Source organism: Grammomys surdaster, unplaced genomic scaffold (genome assembly GCF_004785775.1).
Source record: "Grammomys surdaster isolate TR1022 unplaced genomic scaffold, NIH_TR_1.0 126198, whole genome shotgun sequence".
Taxonomy (NCBI): Eukaryota; Metazoa; Chordata; class Mammalia; order Rodentia; family Muridae; genus Grammomys; species Grammomys surdaster.
In genome coordinates this window covers 3,045,504-3,072,054 of record NW_021621003.1, presented here as the reverse complement: position 1 = coordinate 3,072,054, position 26,551 = coordinate 3,045,504, and the positions used below count along the sequence as shown (strand labels likewise).

Sequence of the window (26,551 nt, the reverse complement as noted above, 5' to 3'; positions counted from 1 at the left end):
CTTTCTAGCAAGAGGATAGAGTTAATAACACTCCAATCACACACTAAAGAGAAACTACCGAAGTCTTGGCCTACATGGCATCATTGAGATTTGTACTCTTTACTGGATGAACAAAGCCTTCATGATGGATATTTTAGTTAATACAGAACCAAAATCATCAAATTAATTGATATGATGTACTTTGACTGGTGATTGAGAAACATCCACAAGAACAAAATTAAAACACTTTATTTAAATAGAACCAACTTCAGTAACACACATATGCACACAGTAAATCCAAACAGTATAATTGAACAGTATATTTAAATACATCAGATTCTTAAAAACTCCCCAAATGGTCTCAGCATCAAGGATGTGAGAAGGTAACTTTAAAGTGCTACAGACCAGACTGAGACAGACGAGGCGACGCCTACACAGACACTGATGAGAACACAGCCTAGAGATGTCAGGCATTCGTTAAGAACGCTTCTAGAGAATGACCCGACAGGGTCATTCAGAAGGAATACAAATGACCACCCCTCAAAAAGACGAAGGTATATCTAACAATTTCTTTGGTCCTCTAAATCAAGTCACACTGGTTTTGTTTTACTTTAAAATACCAAACTCGAGTTAAGTACTTAGCATTCTACCTAGAAATGTCTAAATAGCAAATCTGGCTAACACTGCTATCGGGTTAGATTTCAAAGTTAACTCAAAACCAACCTGACTATACTTTAGAAACTCTAAATATAGAAAGTGCTAGGAAAAGGTAGAGGTAAAATAATAATAATAAAATTAAGACCCAGCTCTTGCTTCATCATAAGCTGATGGGTGTCCAAGTGGCAGATGGGAGCACAGGAATACATTTAAAGAGCACTGTCAGCCAGCGGGAGAACTCTTCATTGGAACAGCTATGGTCATGTTTGTGCAGGGGAGCAAGAACTCTGTGATTTAACTTGGCCCTCACTGCCCCATTTAAAGGAGGACATTTAAAGAAAATGATACTAAGCCACACTTCCCCTGTGCATCTCCACAGACACCAACAGCCACAGTCCGGCTTGTCCAGGGCAGTGGGCACAGCTCCCGGCCTCCCTCACCACCCTACGCTCCTTGCAGTTCAGAGGAGCTGGGAGTCTGCAGAGCTGACTGAGAGGCAGTTCCAAAAGATCCTGGAAATAATTGCACAAATACTTCATACAAAGTTTCTGAAAATGTTTTGAAGTATCTCCTTGGAATAGACAAAGTAAACTACCAAGAACTTCTAACTGGAAATCAGCAATGTGCAGAGTGGGTACTTACAAACTTAAGAAGTAATGGCTGTCCGAAAAGACGGCAAAGTACCTACACTCCAAATGGTGTGATATTCTCACCAAGGCACAGAGTCAACCCTCTAAATGCACTTATGCTGACATGCACTACTGCAGGAAGGAATCCTCCTTCTCAAAATTTCAAAATATAAAAGGTGAAAATTTTGTGTTTTTAACTCACAGAAAAATTAAAGATAGATATCCTGCCACCTTCCCTCAGAGACTAGTGTTATAGCTGGACAGTTAATAAATATCAAGAAGAAAATGATCCTGGTAGCTTCACATACATGATCAAAACAGAGTGGCGTCTGTGGGTCTCTGAACACTGAGGGCAATGCTCTCTGTACCCATCGCCTCCAGCACTTCAATATTATACTATGCCCACTGGAGGCAGAAAACAGCACCGTGGCCACAGCTCCTTGAGTGTCCAGTGCCATCCACTAATGAGTCAATGATCATTTCAACCAAATGCATGAGCTTCCTCCTTCCCAGCATCCCTGGGGACACTGAATGGCAGCAGTCAGTATGTATACCTTATATTCCTGGCAGTTCACTTTAATGTTGCCACTAAGAAGGTGGCAAGAACAAAGCAGAAGCCCACCCCTTAGTTGATCACCTTTATTTGACATACATATAAATAATTATTAAATACAATTCATAGTGAGAACTAAAGTTTACAAGTGTACCAACTGAAACTGGAATGGACGATTAAGACAGATAGCGCTGGCAGCAGTGGGGTCTGCACACCAGGGCTGGCACACAGACGTTCAGCTCCTGATGAGTGTGAGGAACTCCTCCCGAGTCTTTGGGTCTTCTCGGAACACACCCAGCATGGTGCTGGTAACAGTCTTGCTGTTCATTTTCTGCACACCTCGCATTACCATGCACATGTGTCTACAAGAAAATGGAGCTGGTTTAAAGGCAGACAGGAGTATATATAACACTTATTTCAGTTAAATAAAACTCAGGGCAAAGATTAGTCTCAGTTCACAAGAGTATCAAAACATCGCCTTAGGAAAACATTAAACTTTCCCTTGAATCATTTTATCTCATACTGCTTTTATTCCTATTCATGGTTGGGTCCTTGATACATCCGACCTGAAGGGAAAAGCAGAATTTTCTTCCTGGGTGAAAGAACGCATACTTTTTTTTTCCTTCCAATTTTGAAGCAATTTTTATTAAATATTTAATACTGACCAATAGATGGGCTATAGTCAGGACCACTTCCTGGAATTTCCCAGCTGAGTGGTTGCATGTAGTTCTGAATTAAAATAAATTCAGAGAGGGCTTGATCTACCCTCAGGACCATGATATGATGCCATTGTACCAACAAGGGTGTCCAGAGAGATGTTCACTGACACTGATCTTGCCAGCAAATGCAGGTAAACGTGCTCAGTGAGTCTAAGCAACATGGCGAAGGCAGACAGCATACCAAGGCCAGAGCTTGGGGACCACCATAGCATGAAAGGGGATGTCCTATACCATGTTTGTGACTCTCATAACTCAGTCTAAAAGTGTCTGGAGATCATTACATGAGGTGAAGGCAGACACAGAAAGACAAGCACCACACGCTGTCACTCCAGTGTGGGATCCAAAAGAATTGCTCACATGGAACGGCAGAGTCACAGGTAACCCCATCTAAACACTGCCGTCTACTCTGCTATCAAGACACCGTGTGGGCCCCATCAGCAGTGATTATGTTTACTAAGACCTCAGTTAACAAGTTGAAAACTAGAAAATATCTGTTCTTATTATAAACAGCATCTTCAGTTGCCCTTTCTACCAACTCTTACTTTTTTTTATATTTAACAAACGCATCTTCACAAAAAAGCTAAGGAAACGGGCAAGACGCAAAAATACTGCTGACTGCACAGACTTCTACAATGATGCTTACGACTCAAAGAGCTCCAACATTCTCACAAGAGGAAAAAATGAATAGCTAGGGGCTGGGAAGATGGCTCAGCGACTAAGGGAACATCAACTGACCTGAATTTGGTTCTCAGGACCCATTTTGGGAGGCTCACAACTGTCTGTAACTCTTCTTTTGACCTCCACAAACATCACCAGGATACACGCACACAGACACACATGCACAGGATTCAAATAAGATTAAAATCAAAACCAAAATCTTTCCTATCCCTAGTTCCTCAGTCAGCAGCGTTATTTGGTCCTAGAGGAGCCGAGCGACACTAAAGGCAGAGGTTGGTGTTGATACTGCTGAGACATTATCAAAGGAGGGTTTGGACTTACGTCGCTTCAATCACTACCCCAACACCAGCAGGCTGCAAGGCTTCTGTGATGGCCACCGCAATCTGTTTGGTGAGGCGCTCTTGAACTGAAGATGTGACAAAAAGGTAGGTTTAAAGGCCAGACACAAACAGACGGAAGAGTTTTGTTTTGTTTTTTGCCTCTAGAATATTTGTGATCTTACAAAGCAGACTTCTGTGGGATTTAATATCTAAGACAAGATAGCTTTCCCTGAGATTATTCTCTCTGCTAAGTCCCTGGTCAGTTTCCTCATGAGCACTACAGGCCCTGAAGAAACCCTTCCCTGGGGCACCACTGCAGGGAAGGTATGAGAACAGCAGGCATCTCTTCCTCCAGCATCAAGAACAGATACAGGCTCACAAGGATCTCCATAGATACTGAGTGGGGCAAAGAATTAATTACCTTGTAGTAGCGTTTATGAGCATGGAAGCGAACTGCTGGACTGTTGAGAACCAATGCTGGAGCGTCACCAGGATACACACACACACACAAAAAAAGCTGGAACCCAAATAATTCAGTTTCTTCTCTTTTTTTCCCCTCTGAGACAGTTTCTCTGTATAGCTCTGGCTGTCCTGAAATTCTCTTTAGACCAGGCTGGCCTCGAACTCATGGTCCACCTGACTCTGCCTCCCGAGTGCTGATCTTAAATGGGTGTATCAGTTTCTTATGGCATCAAAAACAACTTGTCTTTCAATACATACAAAAAAGTCCTCAGAATCATGCCAATGCCAGAAAACTAACAAAATCCCCAAATGTCTCCCGGAGCAGAGATTGGCTGGTGGATTAGTTCATACAATGGAACTTGAAACAGCCACCTGACTAGGAGTGGGAGGTGTGGGAGTTGTTTAAGGTGTGTTAAGTGAACAGGAAATGGGAAGGCCGGTGAGGCTGATTACATAGGAGCCCGCTTTTGTTTAAATGTAAAGGATCTGATTTGAAAATGTCGATACATGCATAGGCATGGGAGGAGCCTGAAAGCGTGGCAGGGCTTCCTCTACAGGGTTAACACAAGTCTCTGGGACCTCCCTCAGAGGGCAATTCCTGTATCACATTTATTACATTTGTAATAGACTTGCTCTGTGAGGGAATATCTTCTGTGAGTAAAGCTTGTGCTCACCTTGCAGTCTTCGACTGTAGATTTCCACAATCCTAGAAGAGAAATGGTTTCCTTAGTCACATGTTTAATAAAATGAATTCACCAAAGCGTCCTCATGAGACAAGGACTTTGTGGCAGCGATGGTGGGACGTGGGCAGGGGAGGTGACTTTTGGGAAGCAGCAAGGGATGCAGCATTCAGGCAGAGAGCACCTGTCACACCCCAGCCCCACTCCCATGTCCCTAAAGAGTCACAGGGAGAACTAACAAGCCCCCCCCCCCCCAAGTGTAGAGTTCACTTAGGAAAGACATAACTACAGGGGAGTAACAAATCTTGACACCCCCCAGTCATCAATTTCAGGCTGAATCTCAGGCTCTCTAATTAATCATTGTTTTATCAGAGCTTAAAGTTCAAGTTAAAAATAAAAAGGCTATTTGTTAATTAATAGTAGGTCAACCACTGAACCAGCTAAATCTATTAGAGTAATCAGATTAGAGAAGATTAGATTTCTTCAGGCCTTTCTTCACGAAAGGTTTACGTAAGTATTTCACAGGGTTAATGCTCTCCCATATAAGAGGCTCCAGGCCTTACAGTGAAGCCTGACAGGTGGCAATATGGCCCACGTGAGGCTGGCAATTGGCAGGACAGAATATTTCTTTAGAACATTACTGTCTGCTCATGATTTGGACTCATTTAACAGTCACTTCTATGAGACAGTTGAGGACACACACACCTATACACATCTCTGGCAAGCTCCTCCTTTTCAGCTAACATGCATATATCAGCTACATGAATAACAGCACATTTACCACCCAATCTGGAGATCCCTCGTGGCAGGAGTCATTCTATTTCTTGGGCTCAGTAGTTATAAGATGTAGACTAGAGTTAACAGCTACTGGGCTAAATTTTTATATATTACTTCTGGGTTTGATTTTTAGGTGATTAGTTTGTCAAATACTAATGTCATTGGTTTACAGTTTAAAACTCTAGCATTATTTTAAGTAAAGTTGAACATGGCATATTAGACAAATGCAGGTAATACTGGGTGTCCGTGTTTCGTTCCACATCTTAACAGGAATGTCAGATATACTTTTTCTCCATCTAATCTGCTTGCTTCTTATAATGGGTTACTCTCATATCCTGAGCACCACCCACACTTCTGACGATGTAGAAGTGTGGTGGACTACTTGCCTAGCATGTACGAGGCCTTGGCTTACACTCCCAGCAGGAAGCATGGAGTGGATCACTGACAGAAGGTCAATGAGTATCTATGTAGTCATGTGCCAAACATGTTCCCTGTGCTCAGAGAGCTCATCCATCCATCCATCCATTTTTCAACTAAGAAGCATGTGTATTATTTGACATAAACCTGGAAATATCTGGGGAGAGGAAATTGTAAATGAGAAAAAGTCCCCATAAGACTGGCCCATAGGCAAGTCCATAGGGTATTTTCTTGACTATGTTTGATGTTGGAGGGTCCAGCTCTTTGGAAGCAGTGTCATCTCTAGAAAGGTGGTCCTGAATAGTAATAAAACACACTGAGCAAGTCATTAGGATCAATGCATTAAGCAGCACTCTTCCAGTCTCTGCTTCAGTTCCTGCTTCTAGGTGCCTGCCTTGAGGTTCCCTGCCCTTTTTTCCTTAAGGTGACAGAGTGTGACCTAAATGTCCTAAGATGAAATAAACCCTTTCCTCCCCAATTTGCTTTTGGTGGTGGTGTTTCATTGCAGCAGTAGTAATCCTAAATAAAACAAAACACCAGTATCAGAGACCAGGTTTGGGCTAGAAAGGCCATCAAGCTGAATGGGCTGGAGTGGGAACTGTAAAGGCAACGCTGAGAACAATGCAGACAACAGAAGCCAGGTTTGTGTGTGTGCCTCTTCTAAGAATATATGAATACATCAAAAATTAGTGATTGTTTTGGTTAGTCAACAAGGACTATTCACGGAACAGCTCTGAGCACTCCCAGGACAACACTAACCTGAGTTCCCTTTCACTTATGTTCACGGGCTTTCGATGTACTGTATCCTTATTTCAGCTATGAAAACTGATTCATAAATTTGCTGGACATGGTGATCGACTCCTGCAAAGCCAGTACTCAGGATGCTGATGTAACAGGACTGCCGTGAGTTCTAGGCTAGCCTGAACTACAGAGTAAGGCTCTGTCTCAAAAAGAACAAAGATTTTTGGGGCTTTTAAGGTTATCTTTTTGAAACATATGCTCTCATCTCAAAATATTAGAATGGACCCCTCAGTCAGTTAGACCCCCAACAATCTCTTATTGAGTATTTCAACTTATTGGACTTATAACTTCTATTCTCTGGGGTCTTTTCAATTATTCCAAAGAACTCGAATTTTGTCTTAAAAGCTATGGGTAGTAATAAAAGGGACAGTATAATTAAATCTGGACTTGAGAAAGAACACTGGAGCAGAAGAATCAAGGACCCTTAGAAGATGCAGAGCAGAGTCGGGACCTTAATACACAACCCAGGAGGAAGAAGATTCAGGCTCAGCGTGGGTGGCAGCCATGGGTGGCAGCGAGGACAGGAAGGGGAAAGCACCTGTCAACCAGAAGGCAAGCTGTATGAGGCAAGGAGCACCCAGGAGCAATGAAGGACTTCTTCCTTTTTTCTGGTCCCAAATACATCAAGATGTAACAGAGATTTAAACATAGAATAAAGCCTGAAGCCACACAAACACAAACAAGTACACCACTTGTACTTACTGGAAAAGACAAAGATTAAAGAACTCACCACTGAACTGGGTTAAATGTACACTGCTAAGTTTTCTGTGCATAAATATGACTATGCTTTTAAAAATTCATCACCAAACTCTCCCCACTTTTGACAACTGTCTCAGACTGCAAACTATATTTACCTGTGTTGAAAAGCTAGGCAAATGAATGGCCAGTCAAAGAAATATAATGTAGCCCTTTTTTGATATAGGTTCTCGATGTGTAGCCTTTTCTGGCCTACAGTTTGCTATATATACCAGGCTGGCCTTGAACTCAAAGATCTGCCTTGCTGGGAGGCTTTTGAAACTAAAAGATGTCAAGAAATTTCAAGATACTTTAAAAGCCAAATGTGTTAAGGAGCCAGAAAGATAGCTCAGTGGTTAAGAACACCAGTTGCTCATATAGAGGACCCAGGTTCAGTTCCCAACACCCACATGGTGTCTTAAAACTATTTGTAACTCCAGTGTCAGAGGATCTGATGCCCTCTTCTGGCATCCATGGGCACCATGCATGCCTGTAGTGCACAGACATGCACACATGCACAATATTCTCAGATATAAAATAAGTCTTTAAAATATTTTAAAAGAAAGATGTAATGTTAGGCATAGTGTCTTTAATTGTTTTGTAACCAAAGCCAACTTCACAATATCTCCTCACCACCCTTGGGTTAAATTGCCTAATTCTGGTAATCAATCTGGCTACACACACTAGAATGTGCCTTGTTCCCACTTTCTGGTTTGCCTTTCTTTAAGTGTTAGCCACATCTTAGGATTTCTCCCTACTTAGGAATCTGTACATCCCTCCACCTCTGCCTGGGCACACCACAGTTCACAGTTGCTCTGAACTTAAGGCAAACCTATTCGTGCACTTTGGTCTGAACGTGGGGCCTTGGGTATGAGGGTGGATATTTCTGTGGCTGCAGAGACCTCATCCCATTCCCCCTCTAAGAGGGGGGTGCTGTCTGCTTCTCTCCGGCCATGGCAGTAGCTGACCTGGAGAGTTCTTCCAAGCCAGGTATCTCAATACCCAGGAACTACAATCCTAAATCCAAGATTTAATTATATTCATTCAATTGTTCTAAGGCAAGAAAACATACAGCTTTTTGGTCTGAGTTTACTCTAGACTTCCACTAGAACCAAATGAAATCACTTCTGGTATCTTCCTGTGAGTTGAGGCTTTCCTGCTTGATATTTGACTTCACTGGAATGGAAAGGTCATGCATTTAAAGGCAAGCAGACAACAAACGGCTCACACAAGATTAAAACGAACAGTGAGGTTCACTAGGACATGGCTTTCTTTATTACTCCTTGATCTCTAAGCATTCTTATTTCTTAAAAGAAATGGGTAGTTGAACACCCAATGCCTTGGTTTGGTGTTCCATTTTATTCTTAAATTTTAATCCTATTAGCACAATGGCAAATCCTCATGCTAACAATCAGTTTCTTTGTAATGCTTCACAGAAGATTTAACTATTTAAGGTCTTTTCACCAGGAAAGGACAACCAAGATGAGCCTTGGCACCAAAGAGAGGAAAGTAAAAAGACCATACCTAAGCTTAAAGTGCTGCGATACTTCTTTTAGTCTGGAATCCATCACTGACTCAGTCTTCCCTGTATAGACTGTCTATTACAGTCTCAACAGTGCCAGAATTCCCATGATAAAGGCAAAATTAACATTCTTGGTGGAAGAGAACACGAGAAAACTGCACCTATGACTGTGTTTGTGCAACAAGCATCCTCTCTTTGGTGCCACGGCTCAAGCCCAGGGCCTCATTCAATCTGGGCAAGTGAATGGCTCTATCACTGAGCCATACCCCCAGGCCTCTGAAGACCTTGAAGACCACTCTCTGTTGAATGACTGACAGTATGAGAGATGGTTTCTAGGGTGACCCAGTGGGGTTATGGAGTAAATGATGACTCAGGGGCACAGGAGGACAATCTTGGTTATATTCTTTCCTGGTGAAAAGACCAGGCAAAACTCTATAGAGAAAGTTGTGAGCTCATATGTCAGTAATGGGCTTGGGGAGAAAGAGGAACAGGTACTGTGGAAAAAGGCAAAGACACCGTGTTAGAGTTGCCTATGCAAGTACATTATAACTTCTAGGTTAGATCCATACAGGTAGAAATAAGAAATCTTTACTATAAATTATTTTTTGTGCACTGGTGTTTTGTCTGCATGCAACTGTGTGAGAGTGTCAGACCCTGGAGCTACAGACAGTTGTGAGCTGCCATGTGGGTGGTAGGAATTGAACCCTGGTGTTCAGGAAGAGCAGTCAGTGCTTTTAACCACTGAGCCATCTTTCCAACCTGGAAGAAATCTTGAGAGTCTTGGCAAACAGGAATGATTCTAGAAACCTCATACTGACCTGGCAAGTTTGCTGAGACCAAGGACTTGCTTGTTAGGAAGATAACCAATATGGACCTTCAGGGAAGAGGGAGAGGTTATCAGCTAAGTAAAAACACAGAAAGCACTTCATAACAACACAAACAGATACAAGAAGGCCGTAGCATACATTCAAGTTAAGTTTATTACAGTGACAATGTATCTTTAAAACCTTTGAAGCAATTCCATACATATTTTCAAATCATATGAAGAAACTCCTTAAGAACATACTTGTTACTGAAATGACAAATTAAAAGTGAACTTGTAAGATGCCTTGGTAAAATTCTTGATTCAAATCTAAAAGCCTGTCAAGAAGAACTATACTCAATAAGGAAAAAAAAATGGGCACACAACATCACAGTATAGTCAGGGAGACTCCTTTAAATGGCAGCGACTGTACAGATGAATGATGTTATTCCATGTTATTCCATGGAGCAGGCCCAGGCATGCTGGAGGGCTAACTCAGCTTCCACCCTAGCCCAGATGCAGGGCCCTGAGCTAGCCCAACCCAACATCCACCCCACCCAGTTCTGCTGAAGTGTGTGAAGGGGTAGGTCCCTCAGATCCAAAACTGCAGGATCTTGATGGCACAGAGCAACAGAGGAATGCCCGAGGAGTCCCCATGAGGATCCAGTACTGATAGTGTGGCAGAAGCCAGAGGCCTCCAACCAGACCTCATTGCAATGAACATTTGCAAGTTAAGCTATTTGGGGCAAAAGGGTATACTGTGCGACACACCATCCATGACACAGTACAGCTTCCATGGCAGGATTCTGTTTGTTCTGTTTGTTTGTGAGTTTCTTTGTTAGTTTGTTTGTTTTGTTTTGTTGGGGGGAAGGTTGCAAGGACAGAGGGTGATATAAAGGGATGGACAGGGAGATGAATGGGATTGAGCTGAATGATGTGAAATTCACAAAGAATCAATTAAAAGTTCTTAAAAAGTGTGCAGAGATTAGATAGGTAATAGACGTGTAGATAGGTAGGCAGGCAGACAGACAGACAGACAGACAGACAGACAGACAGCACTAAATACTAAAGAGGGAAGTACCAAATGCTATTGGAATATAAAATATTGATAGCTCCCACATGCTCCTTTGCAGGGCTGAAGGCCAGCAGGGAGCAGGGTGAATATAGACATATCTATGACCTGCAATCCCACTCCTAGATACATGGGCAGCCTTGGTTGTTGGTTGGTTGGTTGCGGTTTTTGTTGTTTGTTTTGTTTTGATTGGTTGGCTTTTCAAAACAGAGTTTCTCTATAAGAACCTTGGCTGGCCTGGAACTTGATATATAAGCCAGGTGGATACCTGCCTTTGCCTCTGGGATTAAAGGTGTACGCCACCATGCCCGGATCAGGCCATATTGTTTTTAACAGCAAGAAAAGAAAACAAGTGAAGGGAATTGTGGTTTGTACAATGCAATAATATATAACAACAAAAATAAACACATCTTCATACATTGTACCGTTTCTGTTTTCCAACTATAAGAAAATAAAATATTTTAACAAAGCAAATATTAAATATTCATATTATACCCTACAAGTCTCCTATTGGAAAATTAATAAGAGAGTCAAAGTAGAATTAAACTATTATGAGAGTTGGTATATATAACAGGACATCTCTATTGTAAATATTCATGTCCTCAAAGGTGCATCTAATGACAACTCTGACTTATCTAGCTTGGATTCGATTCTCTCTCCCTAATATAAAAAGGGATAGAATCCAATTAAATCCACTAATACCATAACCTCTGGCTCCAGAAACTCTGCCGTCATCCCTGCTTGGGTCACAATGTCATGCTCTGTGTACATGGACCTTGGAGCAAGCAGTTCGTTTAAAATAGAGGGCAACGCTTTTCAGAGCAGCAGGAACCACCCTTAAAGTATGCAAGTTCAACCTCATTGTCCCAACCAACACACAGGGTGTTAAAGAGGAAAGGTCTGGTGGGCCATCTTTGGGAGTTGTTTTCAAGACAAAGTCTATGTGCATAGGCAAGCCCCAAACTCTTCATCCTCCTGCCTCCACCTCATGATTGCTAATGTTATAGGCATATGCCATCATCTGACTTGTTTGCTTTTTGAATTTCCTTTTCTTTTTAGTTTTTTGAAACAGGGTTTCTCTTTGTAGCTCTGGCTGTCCTGGAACTCACAACTCTCTGCATAGACCAGGCTGGGCTCGAACTCAGAGATCTGCCTGCCTTTGTTTCCTAGGATCACAGGCATGTGCCACTACTGCCCAGCTTAAATTTCCAATTATTAGGTTAGTCAAAATTGATAGTCAAAAATTACCTGTATAGACTGCAAATACTGAGACTATCAAGAATCAGTTGACAGTTTGAAATACAATTGTCCTAACTTAAGATTTTCATTATACTTTCTTAAATTATTAGATAATAATTTAATAATTATATTAATAAGAAGGACTTACCCTTCCCACAAATGGAACAAGGTGATGTTCACACATGGAAAACATATCTATATCCTTCACAATCACCATCTCATCATGATCCTCATCAAATATAGCATCATTCAGGACATCTGGAATCAGGAAAACACAAATCCACAAACCACTTAGGTTAAATACAAAAGGACTGTAAATATTTTTAAACCCTTACGAAACATTAAGAAAATAAAAGTGAAAACTAGTTTATTTTCCTTTCTAAGCAAGCTGCCTCTTTTTCTTAATTGATATAAAACATCTTCTGGACAACGTTTCAGGAGAAATGCAGACTTCCAAATGCATTTGTATCATGAGCTGGGGGGAAGGAGGGGAGGGGGCATGACAAAGTGAGCGGCTGTGTGTGGAGGTGGAGACGGGGGCTGCTCTTCCCACCATCACAGTTCCTAACAGAGATGTACAAAGATCCTGTAAACTTGGGAAAATTCTCCAAATTATCAGAGGAAATGTCAGACTTACTCTAAGTGGTTGCCTTCCTAAAGAAATAAATCCTATATTCTGCATGTGTATGCCTCTCTAGGGGGCAGCAGTCATGTAAGCTGTGAACCTCACACATATGGCCAGGCAGACAAGAGACAGTCAGACAAGATGCCTTATGTTTAAAGGCTGCACTTAGTAACGGTCCCTTCCTCATCTGCAAGGGAGAAGGTTACCCAGAGGATGTTCAAGGGAGCACTGAGTCCTTTAACATTCTGTGACAGCAAGAGCACCCTGCCCTGGCTGCAGAAAGATAAAGGGATATAAGCCACAGCCATCACTGTGATATAGCCATGGTGTTGACAAACTGGTAGATGCCCTAACAGTCTATGTAAGTGCCAGGTGTCATTGCCACATGAGAAGATTTCCTCACTTTTATAGAACAAACACATGCACAGGAAAACCCTGATCTCACGGCTTGGAATACCAGGTAACACTGAGACAGCTAGCTAGTATGGAACTTCAAGGATCTGGGGAATACTCAACCCACACAGTACAAGAAGACAAGAGTGGGGGATGAGCATGGCTTTGCAGCTGCCCACAGCAATTTTCCCCTTGGAAAGACAGGCTATGAGTCACAGAGATGTACAAATGCCCACCCCACTGCCTGACCTTCAGGGGCTCAGGTACTGAGTCATGCAGAAACCTCTGTTTTCATGAGGCCACTTGGAATCGCCTTGGATTGAGTGGCAGGAGAGTCACTACTGTGGCCAGCAAGAATGGACACGTGCAGGGTTTAAACACAGACCAACAGGGATAAGAATGGAGCAGGGACAAGCTCTGTCATTCTCTAAGTAAATGCTTCTTCTCTGACAACGGTCCCCTATGCAGAATACTCTGCCCTAACCTTTGGTTGCATTTCTAAAAGCAGTTTAAATATAGCTCCTTGGTGTTCCCAGAAGTACCCTGGATTTCTCCAGTACCGTGATAAGGCTATGGACAGCTCACAAAAATTCTTGGTCATATGAGAAATAAACATGAGAGTATAAATATGAGAATAAAAATAAAACAATGTTTCTAAATAAACTAAAGAGAGCAGGGGATGCCAGGCATCCATTTTCTCTGGCAAAGGAAATCTTCCAACTTCTCACAATTACACACATATTAGAGTCAACCTCAAGCTAGGCTAAGCAGGACCTAACTGGCTGTTGGACCTTAGGCAAGGCACAATGTGAGGAACAGGCTAGACTATAAGATCACTTTAGTAGAGTTCTCTAGAGATAAGGGCTAAGCTATCTAGGCTAGACTTGAACCAATCATCTGCCTAACCCAGCTTTCCAAGTAACTGGGATGATAAGATTGTACCATCAGGCATGGCTCCATCGGTAATCTTTTGAAAATTCATTAAGGTCATAAAAAAACATGAAAGAGTCATAAAATTGTCAGAGTAGAGGAGATTAGTGAACTATGATAGCTAAGTGCAATTAAAACTAAAATCAGAATTTGAATAAACATGTTGGTTAACATCATTATGCCAATATTGACTTAAGTGTTAGCAACTGTACCATGGGCATGGGAGGCATCTGGGGTAGAAGCTGGAGAGATGGACTATGAAAAAAACCCTCTGTACCGTCTTTGTAATTTTGCCATAAGTCTAAAATTACTTCAAAATTTAAAAAAAGGATGATGTCCAAGAACTGCTGTGTATAAACAATGGAGTCTAACTCAGTGAAAGACAATGAACTGCAGACACAAAGCAGTATGTTCGGTCTCTGTGTGGCATAAAGTCACAAACACAAAAGGCTCCTCTCGTGCATGGCCAGCAACACGCAGCCAACGACAGATCACATATGCATCAGTGTCTGAGAAGGCTCTATCTCCTGGCATAACAGTCTTCTCAGCTCAGTTTTGTGCAGTTTGAAGAGACAGCCAATTGACACACTATTGCCCTAGGTGTGAAGTTCTAGGAAAGGCCAAAGTATAGTATAGTATTGGGGTGGGGAGGTTAGGTGGCTTTCAGGGGCTGGGGAGAGCGGAAGTGCAAATTGACAGGGAGGAAATTTGGTGGTGGCCCTATCATCACCTTGTAGCTAGTTGATTGTGTGTGTGTGTGTGTGTGTGTGTGTGTGTGTGTGTGTGTGTGTGTGTGTGTGAAAGAGAGAGAGAGAAAGAGAGAGAGAGAGAGAGAGAGAGAGAGAGAGAGAGGTCAGCTATACCTTAACAAATTTAACTATTTTTTATTATAATGCAATATGCAGTCTCCTGTGTGGCGTAAACATTTATCCCCCAAAAGAAATGATGGAAGGCTAAATCACAAGCCTAATAAAATAATTACTTAGGGATTACAAATAAGAAAAAAAAAGGGGAAACAGCTAGGAATGAAATGAATTTGACAATTTTTTAGAGATTTCTTTAAATTATGTGTATGGGGACGGGGTATATGCACATGTGAATGCAGAAGCCTGGAGACCACAGGACACCGAATCCCCTAGAGCTGGAGTTAGCAGTACTTGGAATTGAACTTGCGTCCTCTGGAAGAGCAGCCAATGTTCTTGACCACTGAGTCATCTCCCCAGCCACGCGATGTAGTTTTGACTTTTGAGTTGATATGTTTATATACTCAAACCAAGGAGAAGCCTAACTGTCCTCCGAAGGCTTAATGCTTTGTGTAGAACTGACACTACTGTGTTACCTGTATCACATTTCATTAAAATGAACCCAGACTGTAAACTAGACCTCACCAAGTCAGTTTTCTTCAATAATGAAGGTTCCCTGCTTTATTTACTTTATGGTTTGCTCCCACATATCTGAAAGCTGCCATCTGTGGATAATAAGAACAAAGCCTTATCACAAATTGTTTTAATTTCCTGCCTGCTATCAGCAGCAAGAAGGTAACCCTGGAAACGGGGTTCATAGCATCCTCCTTCCTACTGCCTGTTAGTCACAACCACAAAGGAAACCAGAGCAGTCTCCTGACGTTGGTCTGTCCACACCACCACTGCCCTTGTCAATGTTAAGCAATGAAGCAACATGGCTGAGCAGCCATCCCTCAAGCCTCTGGCCCAGTAGGACCCCTCCTGAAAATACAGTTAAGGCACACATGTGATGCTCTCTAAACATCTTCTGAAGCAAAGATGTCAGACCTCTCCCATGGTTGTGTTAAAACACAAATTGCTGGGTCCCATCCACAGTCTCTGTAGGTCAGGGTAGGCTTGAGAATCTGACTTCTGAAAAGCTCTGAGACTCTAAGATGCTGGTCCAACCCCACAGAGAGTGCCTGGTGTCGAGCATCTCTGCTGCTACCTAAACCTTAGCATCTCCTACATGTTCCTGCTCAAATGTGTATGTACATTTAGGACAAAGAGACATGTTTTGCCAGGGGAAAGGACAAAAGGGAAAGACATGGGAACTATCTTGCTTTTTACCACCATCATTGTTTTGGGCACAAGAATGGCCTTCAAGGCCAGGGTGTGATACTTGATTCATCTTCCAGCATGCAAACCTGATGAAAGATGGCTTTGGAGCCTTGAATGAACATCCATCTGAAGGACAGGAAAGATATGGCAGGGCTTATATCCTGTCTAGAGAGAAAGATAAGGGGAAGGAACAATGCAGCCCAGGCAGGCGGGAGCAACACAACCCAGAGCATGTCATTTCTTTTTTTTTTTTTTTTGCGTTCTTTTTTTTATGTATAATTTATTTTTTCTTAAATCGTAATTCATTCACACAGGGGTTATAAACATAGAAAGGCAGGATGTGGGGAAGGGAATGACACTGGAGTGTGGGTGTTCAGGGGGAATACAGATATCTTCAGAACCGGGTATCGGCTGGGTGAAGGTTCAGGGGACAAGTCACTATGACTCTGCCTATGACTCGCTTGTCCTTATCTAAGTTGGTATTGTCTGCCAAGGCTACCCATTAACAAGGTCTATGGCTACTCAGACTTGCAAATTTCCACAAAAGCTGCCTGTTTGCATTAGCTTATAGCCATCTGTTTCAATGTTTTTCCACTGAGACCCAAGACTTGGTGTTAGCATACATGTGTGACAGGCCTATTGCTGATTTTAGGCCTATGACTGATTTTAGGCCTTCAGTGTGTAAGCAGGGCTGCCCCTGACATCTCCCTTCTCTAAGTATAGAAGGGCTGTGGCAATTCTAAACTTGCGAAGGCGGGGATAGAGGCCTGACCTCCAGTATTTGAAGGGGACCTTGTAATGGCTCCAGTCCCCCTGTCATTGTCCAGTGAGGCATGAGGGCCATACCCGTTCCGATGTCTTTTTCCTGGAGAGGGGATACTTTTGACATCAACCCCTATGCAGTCAGGCTTGTCCCTCAGGGAACCCAGAAAGATATTTTTATCTTTTATTTATATTCCCTTGCAGTGCTTAGCCTTGCAGCCTAAGCAAGAATTCAGATCGCCTGTCAGAGGGGGTTCTGGGTGGCCCCTCTCTGCTTGGTCTAGGGGCAGAAGTCCCCCCTTTTAGGTTGGGTGGAGATGGGTTTTGGAAACACCCAGTATAAAGTAACAACCTCATCTTGAGTCTCGTGGTCCTCCATAGCTAACTTATGATAATATATCTAAGTAGGTTTTGCTACCAAATTATCTGTTGTTTCACAGAGTTAGTCAGCCTATTTGAGGGCCAGGGACCAGCAGAAAAAAGCAAAAAGAACCCAAATAATGGTCCCAAGATGGGAGGAAATAGGGTTGACAACCTTGGAGAGGCTGAAAACCAATTCTTGTACCAGCATTCATCTGTCTCTTTCTCTCTCTGATTTTTCTTAGGGCCTTCACTACCGATTTCATGCTCTCTTTAACCCTCCTTGTCTTGTCTATGTAAAGGCAATCTTCTTCTTAAAGGGCTGTACACAGTCAAGAGCTGTACACAGCCTTTTCTATTGTAATAGAGTAAATCAAGTCCAATAAGGATCTTTGTGATTTTAGGAGGTCTCTTCAGACAGCAAAACGAGGGATAGACCCTCTTACCCTTAAAGGGAATGGCCCAGACCCAATTCCCTTATGGGGCCGAGGATTGATATGCCTGTCTGATACCACAGAAGGCACAGCTAACCGGGTACCAAAAAGATTAATGAAAAAAAAGATACCCCACAAAGCCAGGCCCAACCATAAACATGATGAATAACAATTTACATCCACGGAAGAGAAATCTCCCTGAGAATCCCCTTCTTTTTCTTTTCCAGGTAAAAATGAATCACCCGTGATGTCTGCTATTAGAAGTTCTAATCCAGATGCTGGATTATACTACTCCGAACTTATACTACTCAGACCTTTGAAGGGTCACAAACAAGAACATCAAACAGCTAGAGATTGACATCACTAATCTGGAGCATGTCATTTCTTAATTCTTCTAGAAGGTCAGGTAAGGCAGTATTACCACCATGTATAAAATGAAAAGGAGGACAGCATCAGTAATCATAAAGCTAGTTGAGGCCAGGCAGTGGTGGCGCACGCCTTTAATCCCAGCACTTGGGAGGCAGAGGCAGGAGGATTTCTGAGTTCGAGGCCAGCCTGGTCTACAGAGTGAGTTCTAGGACAGCCAGGACTACACAGAGAAACCCTGGCTTGGAAAAAAAAACCAATAATAATAATAATAATAATAATAATGGGAACATGCTTTTGTTTTTTGGAAATAGAGTCTCATGTATCCTGGCCTCATCTCCCCATGCCTGGTTAGCATAGGGCAATGCTCTGCAAAACGAATCATTAAGCAGTTTATTACTGCATGAATACAGTGGAGCATGCTCACACAACTTACTGTACACTCACATATTACATGATGTTAATGGCGTACATATTTGGGTGTTTATACATACAGTCTATTGTTAAGACCATGACAAAGTAAACACAAGGTTAAAGCATAGACAGATTAACAGAATGGCAAATAGAAGGGGGGGGACTCTGCAGGTACAACAGAAAAGACTTCCACAGTGAATAAGCGGGAGCACACCCTGAAACAACAATTAAGTTTAACAAAGCCATCCGGAAGCGCAGAGGCTTACTCTCAGTCAAGGATTGGTGCGTCTCATTGTTGTATGGCTATGCTCTTCACCTACTGACAGCACAGCAGCTTGACACACATCAGTAGTGGTTGTCCTGATCAGCAGGGCTCCATTACAGTCTTGTGGAGTCACTGCAATACATGTAAGTGATGCTGAAGTCTAGGGAGGTGCAGAACTGCATACGCACCTACTTCTAATTCCAGGGCACGTTCAGTGGTGTGTATGTATATGGTCTTGCCATAATGACTGTCTACATAGTCAGAGTTCTCTTAGTCTTGAGTTTGAATAACCTTGGTCATTGTTTCTCACACTGGACTATTTCTCACAATGGATAGTTGGACAACATTACATGAAACCTCAAGGCTTTTGCTTTGAAAGTTTTAGGGTTCATAACCTAGAACTGAGTTGTCAAGCCCCTTCTAGGCAGCCTGCCTGGCCCTCATTTGTCTTCTCCCAGTATTTAGTACCTGAGTCTAGGCGGCCCCAATCTCCTATCGTTACCACCTCTGCTTCCCTGATATATTACCATCCAGCTGAGTTCATCAGGGACCCTCTGAAGAAGCTGACCCAGCCTCAAGCTCCTACAATACAGAGGAACTTTTATGAAAGCAAGAATTTTATAATCCAAATTACATTTCCTTATAACGTTTCCTTAATCGTTATCAAATCTGGTACTTGAAACAGAACTGCAGCCAGGCAGTGGTGGCACATGCCTTTACTTCTGGCACTGAGGAAGCAGAGGCAGGTGGGACTATGTGGGTAAACTTTGCTAATTAACAAAGTCCACCATGACCAGATAGCCTCTGGGCTCAGTGCAATATGGGAGACTCCCATCTCCTTCTCTGACCTTGTGTGGGGAATTCTAAGCCCCCCATATACATCTCTACCTGAGGGATGTCATGTTGCCTCATAGGACCCATTTCTTTCTCCTGACAAAACCTGTCAGCCAGACCTGAGCTTCCTGAAATGCTTCTCCATGCTGATGAGGTGTTCCAGATACCCTAAGCCCTCAGCCAATGACCTTGCCCAACCTGGATGTCCCTACCCTCAGTCCTCTAAATCTTTATAAGCCTTGAATCACCCTAAGTAAAGTTGATCTGCCTACTGACTGCGGGTTCAGTGTGGTTTATTCACTGTTTGTACTCACAGGGCTGCCAAATACCACCCCCAACCCCATTCCCTACTCGCACTGCCCTCGTGTCCTGTATCAGCGATGGTCCATTAGAGCAGGAAGACCCACAGGTCTCTACGAGTTTTTGGTTAGCCCAGTCTACATTGTGAAACTCTAAGAAGAAAGAAAGAAAGAAAGAAAGAAAGAAAGAAAGAAAGAAAGAAAGAAAGAAAGAGAAGAAGGAGGGAGGGAGGGAGGGAGGGAGGAGGGGGAAGGAGGAGAGGAGGAAGGAAGCCATGATGAGTTATTCTATAGTAAAAAAATTAAACTTGAATAAACAAATGCTTTAAAATTTTTGTATTTTGCTGAAAATGCTTTTTCCCAGAGTATATTAAATATTTGTGTTATTCTTATATTTATTATTTTTTGTGGGAGCTTACTGTTTTTAAGTCAAGTAATCTAGGACTTGCAGTGTTTGCCAGACCTGGGCTTTGCTTGGGATGTTAAGAGTTAAAGTTTCTTTTCCTTTTTATTTTATACCTTGCAAAGTTTTCCGAATGTTTACATTTTGGTGTTTAGATATTTTTTTGCGGTGAAGCATGCATTTCCATCCGCGGTCCCTGATCAATGTTAACAGCGAGCACCTTGGTGCTTCTCACTGCTTCCTTCCTGGACAGCTTCTTCAGCTGAAGGGCTTGCAGAATACCCATCAGTCATAGACTGGAGAGGCTGAGACTGGCGCATACGAAGTGGTTCTGAGTCACCAACCCCCAACAACACACCAGTGACCTTACCAGCAAGACTTGGGTGTATGACTTTAATTAGAAAAACAACTGTTCACCCAACTTTTGCTTTGGCTCTCCATGGGGGACAGATGCCAACCTGGAAGCAGTCCAAGGTTCTTGGCTGCTGCATGGAAATTGTGCTTTAAGACACTGCTGTGGACCAAGGACTTCTCCAGCATATGTTTACTGGGAAGCAGTGTGAACATCAAGAATCGCCACAGCAGCTGCTGCTGCAGGACTTGATCCACTGTCTGTCTCACGGTGCTAAGTGGAGGACCAGAAGCAACTGGGCTGACAGAACCAGCAACATACTGGAATAGATGAGCTCTGAGCAGTCCACTGAGGAGCTGGTCTCAGTTGAACAAGTCTGCTAAGGGCTGTGCGGAGTAGTGTTCCGAGTCTGCAGGACAGCTGCCATGGAGGTTTCAGGAGGAGCTGGCTGGCAGGGTTGATTACAGGATTGGCTATAGTTCATACTCTTGCCATTTTCTACATACATTGGATGGTGAGATGAACCTGGAGCTCTCTCTGAGCTAAAGCTACATGCAGTGGCTTTCACAGTATTTTTTAATTTATTTGAAAATCCAAGCATTAGCCAGGCAGTGGTGGCACACGCCTTTAATCCCAGCACTTGGGAGGCAGAGGCAGGTAGATTTCTGAGTTTGAGGCCAGCCTGGTCTACAGAGTGAGTTCCAGGACAGCCAGGGCTACACAGAGAAACCCTGTCTCGAAAAGAAAAAAAAAAAAACAAAACAAAACAAAAAAAAAACTATGTAAGTACTTACTCGAGGTTATCAGTAGGAAATAGATGTTAATAGCATAGAGGGTAGACATCTGTCCAGCATTAGTAAAGGCTTATAAATATAAAGGTCGTGTGTGTCATTTATCCAGTAACTGAATGATCAAAGGCGGAGTAGACACTGTGGATTGAAATTAAATATTTTTCTAACAGGAAGACAGAGGCAGGAGAATTTCCAGGGACTAGCTAGCCATCTAGCCAATCAGCGAGCTGCAAGTTCAGAGAAAGCCACTGTCCCAGGTACCAGGTGGAGGAGCAACTGACTAGCATGCACAGGGCCCCCGGTTCAACGTCTGACATCACACACCTATTAACTGTGGAACTAGCATCATTTCACAGCTGCCTCTCACTGCTACTGCAATGAGTTTGGCTTGACTTTGCTAATCTCGCGTGGTTCCTCTCTGCATAACCTGGTAAAAATGATCTTTTAGTTTTTTTTTTCCTACATAGAATACATAACACATAACCTGTGTATTAATCTGTTTGCTATTGGCAAGGCTTCCTGTCAATAGCAGATTATCACCTTTCAGAAGACTTGAAAGTTACACATGAACTGATTCTACAGGGGTTGGTGCCCGACACTAGCACTGCTCAGTGGACAACTGTGGAGTGCTGCGGCTGAACACTTCAATCCTCTCCCATCTTCCTCACTAATTGTAAGACAATGGATAGTTAAGTCACTTCCATACAGTACCTAACCTTGAATATATGCATCATGCTTTCTTGTAGTTTCAAAATATAGTATCAAATTTCTGTATGTTTGTTTGTCAGTCCAACAAAGAACAATGTATCTCTATGTAGGACTTGTGTGTTCCTCTCTTCAAAAGGGAGGTCAATTATGTTTCCTGGTGTTTGTGGAGCCCATGGATTTCCTTTACTAAGAGCCTTCTCTTTCGATGCTTTGCCGATTCCCAGTCGTGTGGCTCACGTTTCTCCCATCACTTCCCAGCACCTCATCTTGGATGACCATCAGCCCACTGCCCAGGATGAGTGATAAATGCCTCTTCCACGTCTATCACTTGACTCCATTTGTGATGGTATTCAACATATGAAAATCCTGAAGTTTTTATGTTAGTCATACTTTATGGTTTCTAGATTAAGCCATGATCAAGTCGTTTTCTATTACAGAACTAAACACATCTAAAACCACAGCTTTATTTATGTTTTAAAGATTCACATACTTTTAAATTTTGCCAGAGTTACATGGGCCCCTTTTTAAAGGGACACAAGAACCCTGCTTAGAATTCCAACTAATAAATTTAAAATTAAAGGACCAAAGATCATTTCGAGTAAATGCCAGATCTAGGCAGTCACCAACAGATCCTAAATAAGTAAGTGACAGGCTGGCTGGAAACTCTGTAATTGACAAGATTGGCTGAGACACTTAAGGCTTAATGTTAGAAACGGAAGACATTTAGCTTCCCCAGACAGAATCACATGCTTCTACTATGCATTGGTCTTGCCTACACTTTTTTGGTTTGAGAGACGAGCAAGCCTCTCAATCTGATAATCAGTGCAATACAAGAAATAAAGGGCTCACGATAGACTAACTCTTGGGAATAAAATAAAGGCTGAAGTGGGAGACTGCATGACTAATGGGCAGCTTCAGCAACTTAATAGAGCCTAAATAGTCAATGTGAGACACCTAGAAGATCCTTAAGGATGGGGCTGGAGAGATAGGTCAGTGGTTAAGAGCACTGGCTGCTCTGTCAGAGGTCCTGAGTTCAATTCCCAGCAACCACATGGTGGCTCACAACCATCTGTAATGGGATCTGATGCCCTCTTCTGGTGTGTCTGAAGACATGACAATGTACTCATATGCATAAAAGATCCTTAAGGAGGGGCTGGAGAGATGGCTCAGTGGTTAAGAGCACTGGCTGCTCTGTCAGAGGTCCTGAGTTCAAATACCAGCAAACACATGGTGGCTCACAACCATCTGCTATGGGATCCAATGCTCTCTTCTGGTGTGTCTGAAGATAGTGACAGTGTATTCATATATAATAAATAAATAAATCTTTAAAAAAAAAAAAGATCCTTAAGGAGAGTTCCCTAGTATAATGTGGGAATTTTGTTTAAATCAAGGTCAGTTAATACAAAGAAGCCTGTGAAAGAATGGAAACTGCAGCACTTGCTACAGACTGAATGATAAGGGCTGTGGCCAGCTTCACGTGTGAGTATAAATTACTTTTCAAATCCTTATATTTTAGAGATCAGTAGAATGTTTAGTAATGAAATAATAACACATCAGGGACTTGCTGTAAGATGCTTCAATGAAGAAAGGTTGTGAGGCAGGAAGGGGCAAAGCAGGACAGACCTACTATGTTGACAGTCCCCGAGGTTGCATGATGGGAGCACAGTTTATTCTCATGCATGCTTGGAACTCTTTACAATAAAGGAGATTTAAAATCTGTAACTCTGGGCTGGAGAGATGGCTCAGTAGAGCACCAGCTGCACTTCCAGAGGACTGGGTTTGGCTCCCAGCACCCACATGGTGGCTAGCAACCAACTGTAACACCAGTTCCAGCACCCTCTTCTGATCTCTGTGAGTGCTCACACATACACACACACACACACAGAGAGAGAAAGAGAGAGAGAGAGAGAAAGAGAGAGAGAGAGAGAGAGAGAGAGAAGGCAGGCACACAAAACACTCACACCCCCCAAAAATAAAAATAAATAAAGCTTCTAAAGATAATTTTTAAATGCATAATCCCAACAAGACAAAGCACTGAATGGTCTATCTTTCTGAAACAAATCCAAGTATACATCAAGTCCATCAGTTAGTGTATGAGACAAGTTGCTAAGGATTCACACAGGAATGCCTACAGTCCTCTTTTGTTCTGAAAGTATTCTACTGTAAAACAAAATTCTAGTATATCCTTGGCCTTAATTAAGTATAACAAAATTACCAGATAGTTCAGATAATCCCAACTACCTCACCCTAGGTTGTTCCTGAGTGTAACTGCCACAGACTCGGTGGAGAATCTACACCTGTCAGAAACATCTCCCTCACATAACATGGAATTAGGATCCATGTAATCCAGATTTCTAATCTCAAAACCAGTAATTAGACATCAGCCCTCTCCTGGTCAATTTTGGTACTGCAGCCTTATTCACTGAAACACTAAACTCAAATTACCAAAGGACACTGCAAATGCAAACCTGGAGAGATGCCAGGGTGTAGGAGTTTCTAGAGCCAGACAAAGCAAACAGCAGAAAAAAACACAAAGGAAAAGAAGAAGGCCAAGTAAATTAGTACCACACTGCCATCGACTGAAAGCCACATCACACTGACACTCCTGATCCTCTCAGCTTGGATGCTTGTCAGTCACCATCTGGAGCAAGTCTTCCCTGTGCCTCAGTTTCCTTGTCTACAACATGGGAATACTGCACGTTTGTTAGGGCTATTATGAAGATAAAGCAAGGTGACACCTGTCAAGGACTCAAGGGGGGCTCAAAGTCAGCAGGCAAAGACATCAAGTGACCCTTTATGGTGCCATCTCCCAGAACTAACCAAGTGCCCTTACTAAGGGCTCACTGCACCATGTGGCTACAGTCACATTTCTCTTCCCCGTGACTGGTCTTTCCTCTAAAGGCCCTCCTGGGAGAGCAAGAACCGTATCCAGCTTCACTTCTTGTATTCTCAGCACTCTGCCCTATGCCTGGAAGACAATAAAAAACTTTAAGTGCCTCCAAACCTGGTGGTACAAACCCTTAATCTCAGCATTCAAGAGGCAGAGGCTGGTGGGTTCCAGGCCAGCCAGGGCTACAGAGAGACACTGTCTCAAAATAAACAAGCAAGCAAGCAAACAAATAAATAGAAACACTAGTAAAATTCCCAGTTAATCTTATGAATAAATATTTAGTACTGCTTTGGGTTGAATTGTACCCTACCAAGAAAGTCCTGCTGAAGATCTGGGTCCTCTGAATATGATTTTCTTAGGCACAGTGATGTGCAGGTATAACTCAGCAAATCCAGATGAGACACACTGCAACCAGAATCTTTCATCAGCAGTGTCCACACAAGACAGAAGCAAGGACACTAACAGAGGCAGAGGCTGGAGCGAGTGATAGCTTCAAACCAGGGAACATGAACTGAGTTCTACAACCGGAAACTGGGAGGAGGCATGGAAAGTTTCCAGTACAGTTTCAGAGGGATCTAGGGTTTGCTGGTTCATTTTCAGACTTGGCACCCAGGGCTGTAAAATCCCCAGCTTAAATCCCCACTGTGGTATTGTTCTTGGCAGCCTAAGAAACTAGTATCAGTACCAATGCTGTGGTAGTGGTTTGAATGAGAATGTTTCACCCGGCAGACACATCAGCTCATGTTTAAACGCTTGGTCTCCAGTTGCTTGGTCCCCAGTTGGTAGAACCTTTTTGGAAGGATTAGGAGGTGTAACCTTGTTGGAGAAGGTGACACTGGGCATAGGCTTGGAGATTAAGAGCCCATGTCAGGCCCAATCTCTTTCTCAGCATCTGCCTGCCCCCCTCCCCCTCTCTCTGCCTCCAATCGGAAAATAAGATTAAAGCTTTCAGCTACTGTTCTAGTACCTTGCCTGCCTGCCTGCTGCTACACTCACTTCCATGATGGTCATGGATTCACCCTCTGAAACTATACAGCCACCATTTAAATTTCCTTTATAAATTGCCTTGGTCATGGTGTGTCTTCACAACAGGCAAGCTTGTTTGCCATTCCAGTGTTGCATGCAGTACCTTTACCTGCCCATTTCTGATTTTTTCTCCTCTCGTCATGACAGCTCTGATCTACATAAACTACTGTAGCAACAGCATTCTTATTCCCTCTTCATTCACAGTGCTCTTTCTGGCAACAAATAAGCTCTATCTAATAATTCACTAACAAAATTAACAGAAATTATTAGTGAGTCAAGATTTAAATGAGCTATGTATTCGTGTTTATTCATTGACTTTTCATCCCTTAAAATGAACTGGTATAGCTGGGCAGGCTGAGCAGTGGTGGCGCAGCCTTTAATCCCAGCACTTGGGAGGCAGAGGCAGGCGGATTTCTGAGTTCGAGGCCAGCCTGGTCTACAGAGTGAGTTCCAGGACAGCCAGGGCTATACAGAGAAACCCTGTCTCATTAAAAAAAAAAAAAAAAAAAAGATGAACTGGTATGTATATGTCTGTGTGTGTGTGTGTGTGTGTGTGTGTGTGTATGTGTGTGTGTATGTGTATGTGTGTCTGTG

General features: G+C 42.7%; 1 protein-coding gene across 1 annotated transcript in view; it reads right to left on the bottom strand.

Annotated features, from left to right (window-relative positions):
* Positions 1–210: 210 nt before the first annotated feature.
* Gch1 (GTP cyclohydrolase 1) overlaps positions 211–26,551 on the bottom strand; it is a 32,785-nt gene continuing 6,444 nt past the window's right edge. Inside the window, exons 2-6 of the mRNA XM_028758651.1 lie at positions 12,191–12,300; positions 9,748–9,803; positions 4,672–4,703; positions 3,537–3,621; positions 211–2,180 (exon numbers count right to left, since the gene is read on the bottom strand). Of these exons, the coding sequence (XP_028614484.1) occupies positions 2,054–2,180; positions 3,537–3,621; positions 4,672–4,703; positions 9,748–9,803; positions 12,191–12,300 (410 nt within the window). The 3' untranslated portion in view covers positions 211–2,053. The remainder of the gene's footprint in view (positions 2,181–3,536; positions 3,622–4,671; positions 4,704–9,747; positions 9,804–12,190; positions 12,301–26,551) is intronic.